The following is a 12,033-nucleotide window of genomic DNA, read 5'->3' as shown; positions in this document are numbered from 1 at the left end:
GGATGGAGCAATGAGTACATCCCTACATTTAAGAGTACTGTCTGGGGTTGAAATGCTAGAACCTCAGCCCTTCAGGAAGAATCCTTTCGGAACCCTTATTTTTAAGGGTGCGTGGGTAGCTGTCTAAAATGCAAGTTACCTTGCGTTTGGCAGTCAGCTGCTCCTTGTAGCGGTCAGAAGAGTCTCCAGGGATTTCACTGGCCCAGAGGGTCAGTCCCACCACCAGATAAGCACAGCCCATCACCAGTAGAGGAAGGAAGTAGATCAGGATGGCCACACACACATAGTACCTACAACAAGACATATGTTACTAACAATGGCTTCATTCTTTTCAAGTGTCCCAGTTAGAATTTCAGTGCATTTGCATGTACTTAAAGGCTCTGCATACCCTCACAGCTATTTTCAATTATTCTGGCTGATTAGACCTCTAGTCAGGCATTTGTTGGGTGAAGCTATGCAGGGAATTATGTGATGACAAGATGATAACAGAGGTAGTTGTCCCGCCCAAACAGTTTTAACAAAATCAACAGAAGAGTGAGAGGAGGTCTATTTAGGCAGCATAAGTGTAGATAGAAGGTATGTGAGGAGGAGCTTTGAGTTATCAGGTTACAATCAACTTTCTCAGGTCACCAAGTTACTTACATGTCATGCAAACTAGAAATCCAGTTTGTTTGTGAGCAGCATAAATTCCAAACAGAACTGGAGATAAAACAAAAAAGAGCAGGAAAAATGTTGTGGAGCTCAGCAAAATCTGAGAAATACATGCAGACACTCTTCAAGGCAGGAAAACAACCTCTACTTACATTTTCCAGGTAAATAAAAAATATATGTATTTTTAATAATGTTCTATTTGAATAGAACATCAAGTAACACATGTACTTCTAAAACCAAACCTACACCCCCTGCTCCACAACCCTCACAAGCTTAGATTATGACTAGACCTGATCAGCTTTGTGAAGAAATGTAATTAAATGTAAAAATATATGATAAGTGTTGTCAACAGTTAACCATTAATCGGTTAACCACAGAGAATGTTTATGACCAGTTACGCATGTTGGTCTATAGGTTCATTTGCATAAACCTCAAAAACACAACTGTTGGAATTGGCAAGGTTTGTGGACTAGGCATCCATTGGGGGCCTCAAGACTGCTGCTGCTGCTGCTGCTGCTGCTTCTGCTACCAAGACAGAGTGACATGTTGCCACCAGCAGTGCCATGGTGCAACTTCTGGGAGGGGAGTAACACAACCCGGCACGTCAGGGGGAAGAGACAGAGAGTGAGGTGGAATGACAGCCTGCTTGAGGGCCATCTCCCCATTCTTTGAAAATAATTTCCTTCCCTGACGCAAAGAACAAGAGAGAAGATTTCTGAGGCTTGCCATCTTAGCAAGGCGCTATCTGGCCATCCCTGGGACATCAGTGCCCTCCGAGCAGGTGTTCTTCGCTGCAGGCCTCACAGCCAACAGGCTGCAGACCACAATCCCAGCAGAGCATGTGGATGTGTTGATCTTCCTCCACAAAAATCATTAGTTCTTTTCAAAATGTTGATTTGTTGTTAAGATTAAGTGCAGTTATAGCACTTAATTGAAAGCTCTTAAAAATCCATCCCTTGTCCACTTTAAATTGGATAATTATAAGAAATGGACACTGAGCTTATGTTTCTGTCATTCAGGCCTCTAGGTACTTCGCTGCACTGAAGCCGCCTCTAAATGGCATATAGCAGTGATCTAAAGCAGAAACAGGACAGCACCTCATGTTTCTACCATTACACCAGTCCTTACTCACGGTAAAGCACATGACTCTCCTTCTCTCACCAGAGTCCTCTGCTCTGTCAGATCGGAAATTAAAAATCAAATCAAATCAAATTAATCAAAATTGCACAGTCCAGTCCTGTTGTGGCTAATGTGATGTGTGTGTGTGTGTGTGTGTGTGTGTGTGTGTGTGTGTGTGTGTGTGTGTGTGTGTGTGTGTGTGTGTGTGTGAGATTGGATTCAGGAGGCCTTAAACAGTCTTAGTGCCATGGGTACGAAGGATCTCCTGAAATGCTCTGTTCTGCAACAAAGTGAGATGAGCCGACTGCTGCAGCTGCTCCTCTGTTGCTCCAGGAGGCTGTGGAGAGGTGTCTGCTATCGTCCATTATAGCTCTCAGTTTGTTCAATGTGCCCCTCTGCACTACAGTTCTTAGTGGGTCCAGTCGAGCACTGAACCAGCTTTTTTAACCAGCTTGTCCAAACCCTTGGTGTTTTTGTCTGTCAAGCTGCTTCCCTCGCCAGTGCACTGGCCACCACTGTGTGATAGAACGTCAACATCTCCACACACACATCAAAGGACCTCAGTGTCCGCAGGAAGAACAGGCGGCTCTGCCCCTTCTGTAGAGGACGTCATTGTTGGGAGACCAGTCCAGTTTCTCATCCAAGATTTAGCCAGGTTTAAGTGTATCAAAAGACATTACAGTTCATTACATATCTTGATGGTAACTGATGCAGCATGGAGGTCGTCCAGTTTATTTTCCATCACCTGTACAAGTGCGAGCAGGATGCTAGTTCAGCTGACGTCCATTCTTCTCTATCTCTTCCTTGATGTATACTGATGTTTACATTTGAAAACCTCAACCTGTCTAGCTAGCAGAAGCGGCGGGAGTGTGCAGACTGGTGAGTTGATTTCCTTATCCTGATGAATGACTCTCAGCCATGTGCCACCATTGTTCAAAGCCAACCACAAAAAGCACCCCCAAGACTTGGGAAATAGACATAAGAGCATAAAAGAGCATACATTTGGCAGAAATCTAGCAGATCTGACAGAGAGGCGACTGGAAACATATATGCCTGTGTCATATAACCATTAGACCTTATAGTGAATACCAAATAGAAGTCCTTAGTGTCCCACGTGCAGTTTAATGTTTATTTTAAGGGCATTTCAGTGGCAGTGGATATTTCCGAGTTAACAGCAGGCCTTTGAATCTTTTTTTCTCCCTGACAACTCCCCCTATCTCCAAAGCACTGATGCAGCAAGCAGTATAATAAAAAGTTACTCATTCGAGTCAAGAGCTAAATCAATCATCATTAGTTTGTTTGCCAGAGGACTAAGATATTGCTTGGTTTTGTAACACAATTTAAGATGTGAGGGGCATTGGTTAGACCTCTGCTTCAATACCTGTCCAATGAATTTAAACCCTTAATGAGATAATTAAATATGACAGTTAAAGTATTTAGCTCATGATTTGGTAATCTATCACAGACACGCTGTTTAATCGTGTTAATTCCCTGTTAAGTGTTTGCACAGGTTAATAGGGAGTATTGTGGTCTGTTCATGTACGAATGTGTGTGTGTGTGTGTGCATTAATGTCCATTAAAATGTGGAAAATCGTATTATATCACACTGAGCTGTGTAGAGCGAGTGTATATATCGTGTTTAACTGTGTTTAGAGAGGGAAGACCCCCTGACTCCAGCACCCACAGAGGGACAATCTGTCTTCCCCTCTGTAAATGCTGCAGATGAGACTCACAGGCCATTTTCTTGGCAATTAACTACAATTATGTTAATCCCACCAAATACCCAGGAGCACAGGAGCTTTCATCAGAGTGCCTTGGGACTGCAGAGCTGCCTGATCCACACAGGTGTTTGCAATTACTCTGCTTGATTAGACCTGTGTTCAGTTTGAAGTTGGGCTCAGCTATGCAGGGGATGACAGTATGCATATATATTTTGTAGTCATAAGAATGATAAAGGTGTAAGTTGTCTAAGGGCTTAAGGCGCCTTTAGACTTAGAAATGACCACACGCTGAGACACAGATACACTGCACAGAAGATGTGTTCACCAGCCAAGAGAGAACTTGCATAGACAACTAATATCAGAGCCTTGAGAGCTCCGTCAGGTGGAGTCTTTAGCCTGAAGGGAACTCATATGCACTGGAGACTTTAAGATTTACAGAGACACTAGTCTGCCTTACAGACTAAACTGAGGAGGACACCTTTAAAATTAATCCTTCACTGCAGTGAAAGCCAAAGCTATAATAAGGGACGGAGGTCTGATATGCCTAGTGTTCTTACAGTATTGTTGCATTACTATCTGTAGTTTGGTTTATGCTGGTTACAGAGGTTACATGGTATGACAAAATAAAACAATGGATCTGATTTTTAGAAAAAAAATGTAACAATAAATATGCTGGACGGCACGATTGTACAGTGGTTAGCGCTGTTGCCTCACAGCAAGAGGGATACACCTTGACCTCCTCCCCCTCACTCTGTCTCTCTCTAAACACACACACACACACACACACACACACACACACACACACACACACACACACACACACTACTTTGAGAGTGCCATGGTGCTTGTCTCTGAATCTTTTTGTGTGGTTTTATATCCACTCCTGATGCTACTAAATATGGCTGCTAGTCTGGTGCTCCACCCTCATAGGACTTTCTTTTGGACATACTCAGTTTAATTCTCTCAACATTTTCTTCTTCATTTTCTGTGTGTGCACACGGCCCTGCATTCTCATGCCCTAATTAGCATCAACTGACATATGCCTTCAACTACGACAATGGCATTCATCATTATAAGAACACTGGTGTGATCAATTCTGCGGTTTAAGAACACAACATGAATCTGACACAGACTTTTCTAAAGAGCTTTCTTAAGAACCAATTTAAGGAAAACTTAGGAAGATATTGATGAATGAGGCCCAGTGTTCTTTACAATGACTTTATAATGTATTCTATATAAACAGGTTCCGTGTGACCACATCATCCTCCACATGGGTATCAAAACAAAACATCACAATATAATACAGTAGTCTCAGTTAGACACCCAGTGTTGCTGCCAAGGAGATCACTTAAAAGTAGCGGATGTATAAAACTAGGTTGTTGGCTACCAGAGCATGTGAGTGGAGTGGAGCGGGTGAAAATTTCTGCTCCTCGCTTGCAGACCTGTCACTTTGAGCCGCTTGTCCGCTCCGCTTGGTTCTGCACATTCTTTGCTCCGCTCCGCTCCATCACAAACTTTATCCCGCTCCACTCGCTCACCACTCTGCTCAACAAATCTGCGTCGTACTGCCCTAACCTGTAATCTTCTATTCACAAGTAAAACTGGGTCTGCCCATTTTTCCGACAGCCCATTGGTCCGACATCCCATTGTTCCGACTATATTAAACTCATTGTTCCGAAGTCCCGTTGTTCCGAAATCATCATGATGCCCTGTGGTTAAGGTCTGGTTAGGTTTAGGCACAAAAACTACTTGGTTAGGGTTAGGAAAAGATCATGGTGTGGGTTAAAATGAAAAAGAAAGTGGCAAACACATAAGCTGTGAACCTGCTTCGCCTCAAGCCTTTCCCAGCTGACCTAGAGCTGGTCGCAGCGCACCATCAAGGCAGAAATACGCCCGCCTACATTTGTTGCATTGCTGATCCTCTGTGGTACACAAATACAGTAATAATCACATATCGGAACAACGGGACGTCAGACTAATGAGAGATCGGAACAATGCTACGGCACCAACAAAACATGAGCTTGGTAGATTCTTTGGGGAAGCCCTCTCCCCGCAGTTAGGGTCCGTTCTACACGGTATTGCTGGCAGGGTGTAAATAAGTCAAAGTGTAGAGGAGACAGACCAGGTTAAGCGGCCGACCTCCAAAGCCCTCTCGCCTCTCCCCGCACTTCTCTTCTCAGTTTCTTTTCTGAAGTACACAGTAAACTCCATAGTTTTGAAAGAAAATAGTGTGGGAGTGCGCAGGTGCAAAGATGCATTCTGGGTGGGGCATGAGCGACCGGAGCGAAATTGGAGGGAGAGATAAGGCTCCGCTCCACCTTTTAAAAAAATAGCCGCTCCTCGCTCAACACAAAATCCTCCCGCTCCCCGCTCCGCTCACATGCTCTGTTGGCTACCCATTTGAGCTAACGTTCATTAGCTGTTTAGATCGCACATACAAATATGAATGTTTACATTTATGTCAATATGGACATGCTACATATTATTAACTCAGTTAGATTCTCCGCAATTAAATCGTTAAGTGCATTTTACTGAAACCATGAGCACCAGAGGGGACCGTAATCAATTCAGATTTACCAGCTGTCATAAAGTCAGAATCATGTGTCCACTCTTCGATTTCCCAGTAACATTCATATTCATTTAGTCCATAAATGTTCACCGATCAAAAGAATCAAAGGGGTTTATCACAACTAGATAACTAGATATAGTGGTTTTGTGTTGCAGTGCTGGGTTCCATAATCCTTTGTGATGCCGTTTGTCAGAGCTAGATCTAAGCTAAGTTTTTTTTTTTTTTTTTTTGTTTTTAAAGCAACATTCATACTGGTTCAACTTAACAATTTGATCATATTTCCAATCTTTGCTGAGCAACAGTTTTGTGCAAAAGGAATGAAATGCCTGTCCCATATAGACACCTGTCCTAAAAATAAGCCTGTTGAGTTCAGTGATTTGAGAAAATACTAAAAATAATAATATTCTAAATATTTTTTGAGACCACCCAAATTTTCACAAATCATGCCTTCAGGGGAGCTTATGTCTTATTAAGAGGAGCCAAGCTCCCCCTGACTCCCCTGTAGTTGGCACCCTGCTCTCATGACCATATTCTCTTAACTAGATTACTTTTGTAGCAGAGCTATCACGACATTGTTACTGTTTGCCAGCTGGTTGCAAACTAGCCCTGCAAGTGGTCGCACATCACCAAACTTCTAGCACCAATTGTTTTGTGGGGATGCTCGGATGAACTTCGCTGTTCCACTTTCCGTTGTGACCAGGCTTCAACAGGTGCAACTGCACTAACAACAAAGGGAGAGAGATATCACAGTCAGTGCGCACCCACGCAGTCCTGAGGAGAGGTCTAATCAGTGAAACAAAGTGAAAACACCTGTGTGGATGGAGCAGGCTGTGCAGGGCCATATCAGTTACCGATGATACATACTAATTGGAATTTTCCTCTATAAGTACATTGCCATAGTCTACTGTTTTTGCAGGCAGGATACAAGAAATCAAGTGCAGTTTTTACCAACAGGAAATGCAATATGTGCACCAACAAACAACCAATCTGTGGCGTTGGAGTATTTAGTGTTCAACTGCCTGCTTGACTTGACTGTTAAACTTCACACAAACAAGCACAATTTATGTCTTTATGTTTTTGTTTTACACCATCTTTCTTGAGCTGTCTCACCACCATCTGTTATTAGTTTGAATGTTTTTCAGCTGTGGGAAGCTCCTCCATATCCTTTGTGCATTGAATTGTAGGATAATATTGTACATCAACAACACACTTAAAAAGCAGGGTTTTGTTTAAAACATGTATACTCACTTTTGCGATTATTCTTAGTTTGGTCACACTTCTACCGCATATTCAATTTGTTTAAAATGTGAATGTAATTGGGACTCAGCTGTGAACATGGTTGTGCGTGTCGGCTCACTGGCACAGCTCAATAGTAAGAGCCGTCGTTAATGTTGTTAGTGACAGCTGTGCTTTTTTTACCCTCTCCCTTCACATGAGCGGAAAGAAGAAACGCAATAAAATCTAATCTTGTCTTTAATTAAACCAAGAAGTCAAGCATTCTCCCACACCATGCAATAAAACACTATTTAAAGTGTTACCAAAGCCAATGCACATAGCAGCAGGTCACACAAGGTGCCGATAACCTTTACCACAAGGCTGAGGAAGATCAATTCAGAGAAAACGGAAGCTTCCGCAATCCAATTACTAGTAGAAATGTGATTTGTATGTAGAAGTGCCCAGAGTTTAAAGGCAAACTCGTTGTCTGTGTGTGTGTGTGTGTGTGTGTGTGTGTGTGTGTGTGTGTGTGTGTGTGTGTGTAATGTAGGAGGAAGTGTGTTTCTCAGTTCAGATTGAACAGCATAGACAACATACTGTGTATCACATCTGTTATTTGCTAAATATGAGCTCAGTTTTGGGGAAATGTAACCAGACTAAATATACTTTTGCTCACTGTCTTTGGCATCCTTATTTGGATTTGCTGAGGTGTGAAACTGGCTGTAACAGCTTGCTAATTCCCTTACATGAAAAACAGGCTTAATATAAAGGACACCAGGTAGTTCATTCACATTTGCAATTCACCACTAGCTAAGATAAATGTCTTGGTTTACACAACAGCCTGAAGACGGAGAAGAAGCAGGAGTGCTTGTTAATATATCTCCGTCTTGTAAAAGCTAAAATAATGTGGTGACTCTCCAATCTGGGACACATTAAAAGAAGAGAAAAAAAAAATCAACATTTACATTCTTGGCTCTCCTGTTGCTAAAGCATATGTTATTTCTCAGCTTTCAGGCATCTAGATTTTTTTTCTAATGCCACTGTCAAAGCAAACCTACTTTCTTTCTTTGAAAAAGTCAACTGTGTCAGTGTGACTTGCCAGGATCAGCCTGTGGGTGAAGATGTTGTCAGGGTCAATTCTCTGAGAGACAGAGAGGTTCAAAGGCTGCCACTGTGTTTCATCATTGCTAAACTGCCACATCTCTGCACACACCTCCCAAAACCAGAGTGCTTAAAATGACACACTGACATCAGATGCTGTGTCCATCTAAATGACATATGCACTGTTTCTGAAGTGCTCCTTCCTCCAAAGTCCTCCAGACAGTGAATCATCAAAGTGTTAATGATGCAGAGAGAGCTGATGGATAAATTCACAGATCCTTCTGATTTGCATGATTAAAGTGGCTTTGTGGGTGGTTAAGATGGTTGGTGCCACATTAAACACCACATTAAAAAACATCCTTTGCTGGGATTTTGGCTCTACACTGTCGAAATAAACAATGGTACCATAACAAAATGAATCCAGCTGCTGAAATGTGATACTGATGAGAGGTCAGAGAGATTAGCAAGCTTCTGTAACAGGTGAAAAACAACAGAGATGTAAATGAGCTTTTGAAAACAACCAATTACCTCTGAGGCGTACCCAAAAGTTAAGTCATTAGAATAAAAGCAGTGCTGATACAAAATATCCCCCTTGGAGCTTTTCATAGTTTATTCTTAACAATATTAATCAAAGTCGAAATAATGTGATCAACGGAAAAAGACCCTGTAATGTCTGAAAACAGATCTCTCAAAAAGTGATCTAAAATTAATTACAAATATGAAATACAGTACAAAAGTCTTACATACATATTGACTTCACTGGTGTAACCAAATAGTTTGAGAGGTGACACAATTAGTTAAAAGGATAAAATGCATGTGTAGTCGAGGGGTTTCACTTCATTGTATGAATGCAGCTGTTTCTGGAAGGTCAATACTGTAGCAAAATATGCAACATGCTACTTTGCTAAATGGTGAAAAACACAAGTAAGGGGATGGGTACAAGAAACTTTTGAAGTCCCTGAACATCCCTAGGAGTACAGGGTAGAGGGTCCTGTCAGTGTTAGAATGAGTAAGCTAGTTTGAAAAGGTGGGTTTTGAGATGGGATTTGAATGATGTTTTGATGTTATGCTGTCAGCCTGTCAATTGTGTCGGTGCAGGGAGTTCCAGGTCCTGGAGGTAGTGCAGCTGACAGCCCTGGCATCCATGGTGCTGAGGCATGAGGTGGGAATGGTCAGGAGACTAGCAGAGGAAGAGCGCAGGGAGTGTAAGGGGGGTGTATTCCTGGAGGAGGTCAGAGAGGTAGGTGGGGGCTACATTGTGGAGGGCTCTGAAGGTGAGCAGACAGTTTTGTAGTCAATCCCGTACTGAACAGGAAGCCAGGGTGGTTGGATAAGAATGGGGTGATGTGGTCAGATGATTTGGTGCTGGTAATGACCCGGGCAGCAGAGTTTTGTATGATTTGAAGTCTGTTAAGGAGTTTGGTGGGGAGGCCAAAGACAACTGTGTTACAATAGTCAATACAGAAAGTAATGTATTAATTGATCATTAGCATTAGATGAGTTGACTGCCCCTACAACTAATGTTATTCTGTTGTTGTTGTTGTTATGGTCCGTCTCTGGAGCTGCGTGTTGACTCTTCCCTTGGCGAAATAGTTTCCAAGACGGGGAATAAGGTAGAGGGACCATAGGTTGCACTAGCGGTGAACCTGGCTCATTTAGCTTGTCACTGTGGTCTGGTAAACAGAGAGAAAGAGCACGGCAAAGAGGGGCTGAGTGAATCAATGCACTGTAAGCAGCTCTACAATGAAATAAGGTTTTTACCAGGGGCGATTGCACTGAGACAACAAGGGAGGCTGAACTTCCCCTAAAATTTCATAGAAGAAATGGTTAAATATGCACTATTGAATTTACATTAAAATAAGAATTTTCATTGCATTAAACATGCTCTAGGATGCGTTTAACATCATGACTATGATGTTCAAACATCAGCTGTTTATCACCAGTTTTCAAACGCGACCTCCCTGTCATACATTCGAGTGTCGGCACAGTGGACGCAGAACCTCCTTGCACTCCTACAGTGCTGAGCAGGTTTTTTTCATGCAGCAAAGCGAGACGGTCATTGGATGAATGCAACAAAATCGTCACTTCCAGGGAGACTCAGCTTCCCTGGGACCTAATGGAGTGGTATGCAGGAGAGGACGCTCGGTGTACGCATGATGATCGGAGGAATTGTCTAAAAGGCTGAACCCCTTTGTGACTGACAGCGCTTTGGAAATACACACCGGCATCATTGCACTTCGAGCTCGAGCCGTCCAGAGTTCCTTATTTCCATAAGCCATATAGCTAATTTTCACCATTTGTAAACTCATCTGAAAATCATTGAGGTGTGTTTTCCTGTGGTTCTTCTATGGCATGAGTATGGCTGAAAAACGGCTTCAATTAAATGTTCCTTTTATAAGTTACTGCCTCGCTACAATATGACAAATTTTATGATGTAAACATTAAAGTGAACTTCCCCTGTTTGAAAGACCAGCAGCTGCCACTGGTTTTTACCCTTGTTAAATGGTTAAAAAAAAAAAAAAAAAAAAAAAAAAAAAAAGAGGAAGAAAAAAAGAAAATTAATGTGTGGCGATCTGGGGCCTACACATTAACTGGGTGGCTGGTATAGGTCATTTGTCATAGTAGCACATTGTAGTGAGCTGAATCAATATCACACCAATAAATTAGGTCCCTACTGGATGACTATGTTGCAAAATGGCAAGCAGTTAATGAAAGAAATGTGCTGTTTGCTGTTTTAATGCAGAAATGTTACCTATTATATCTTTAAGAAACAGAAACACCAAACTGTTCTTCCAAGACCTCACAGAGGCTTTTTAATGTGGGTTGACACTTTTCACTGTTTGACTTGTGGGGTTTTGTTTTGTTTCGTTTTTGTTGTTTTTTCTTTTTCTTTTCTTTACTTTTTTTTTCTTTTTTTGATGTTAGGAGTTTCTGTGTGCGCATTTCAACTGTAGAAAACAAATAATGAAAGGAAGCCAGCCTCTGGTGATTTTCCCAAATTTGAAAACATTTATGTGTCTTCAAACACTGACTGTCGACCACTTTGTTAAAATCATGAAAAAATACTGTTTGCTACTGCTCAAAAACACACGCACATGCAATCAACTACTATTGGTAAAAGTATCAAAAACGAGACTACATATTTGCTGATATATAATGGCGTACTCTGGTTACTATTTATTTATTATTATGGCAGCAGATTGAGCAGCCTGCACACATAATGTAAATGCTTCTCAATCTGATCATGCATAGGCCTACTGTTGTACAAAATCTATTTCTATCTACTGATTATTTTATTTTTATGAATGGATTTTTTTTTCTTTTGTTGAGGTTTTCCTTGCAGTGTTGTATGTGAATGGGATTTAAAGGTACCCTGTGGTGTTTTTGGCCACTAGAGGCACTATGGAGAAATGCTTTTACAAGTGGGTCCCTTTCTTTGCTTGTATCACGAGACTCTCATTGGACCGCTAGCACCTACAAGGCTATTGCCAACTATTACTTCTAGCGAGCTAATCTTCCACCATGTTACTGCCAGCCGACCACTGTTGGCTGTGCAAATTATTGTCATGGTGTTTTTAACAAGTCCTCCAACCCATTAGACCATAGTCACGCCTACCCTCTAATACAACTCACAGAAGTGTTTCCTAAATTCCCTGT

The 12,033-nt window shown here is 41.9% G+C and overlaps 1 protein-coding gene across 1 annotated transcript in view; it reads right to left on the bottom strand.

Annotated features, from left to right (window-relative positions):
* Positions 1–12,033, bottom strand: part of tacr1a (tachykinin receptor 1a) — an 80,281-nt gene that overhangs the window by 22,403 nt on the left and 45,845 nt on the right. Inside the window, exon 3 of the mRNA XM_049578360.1 lies at positions 140–290. Coding sequence (XP_049434317.1) covers positions 140–290 — 151 coding nt within the window. The remainder of the gene's footprint in view (positions 1–139; positions 291–12,033) is intronic.

The sequence above is a fragment of the Epinephelus fuscoguttatus genome, linkage group LG6, assembly GCF_011397635.1.
Source record: "Epinephelus fuscoguttatus linkage group LG6, E.fuscoguttatus.final_Chr_v1".
NCBI classification, from domain to species: domain Eukaryota; kingdom Metazoa; phylum Chordata; class Actinopteri; order Perciformes; family Serranidae; genus Epinephelus; species Epinephelus fuscoguttatus.
The sequence above is the reverse complement of the archived record's forward strand: the minus strand, read 5'-3'. Positions and strand labels throughout refer to the sequence as shown.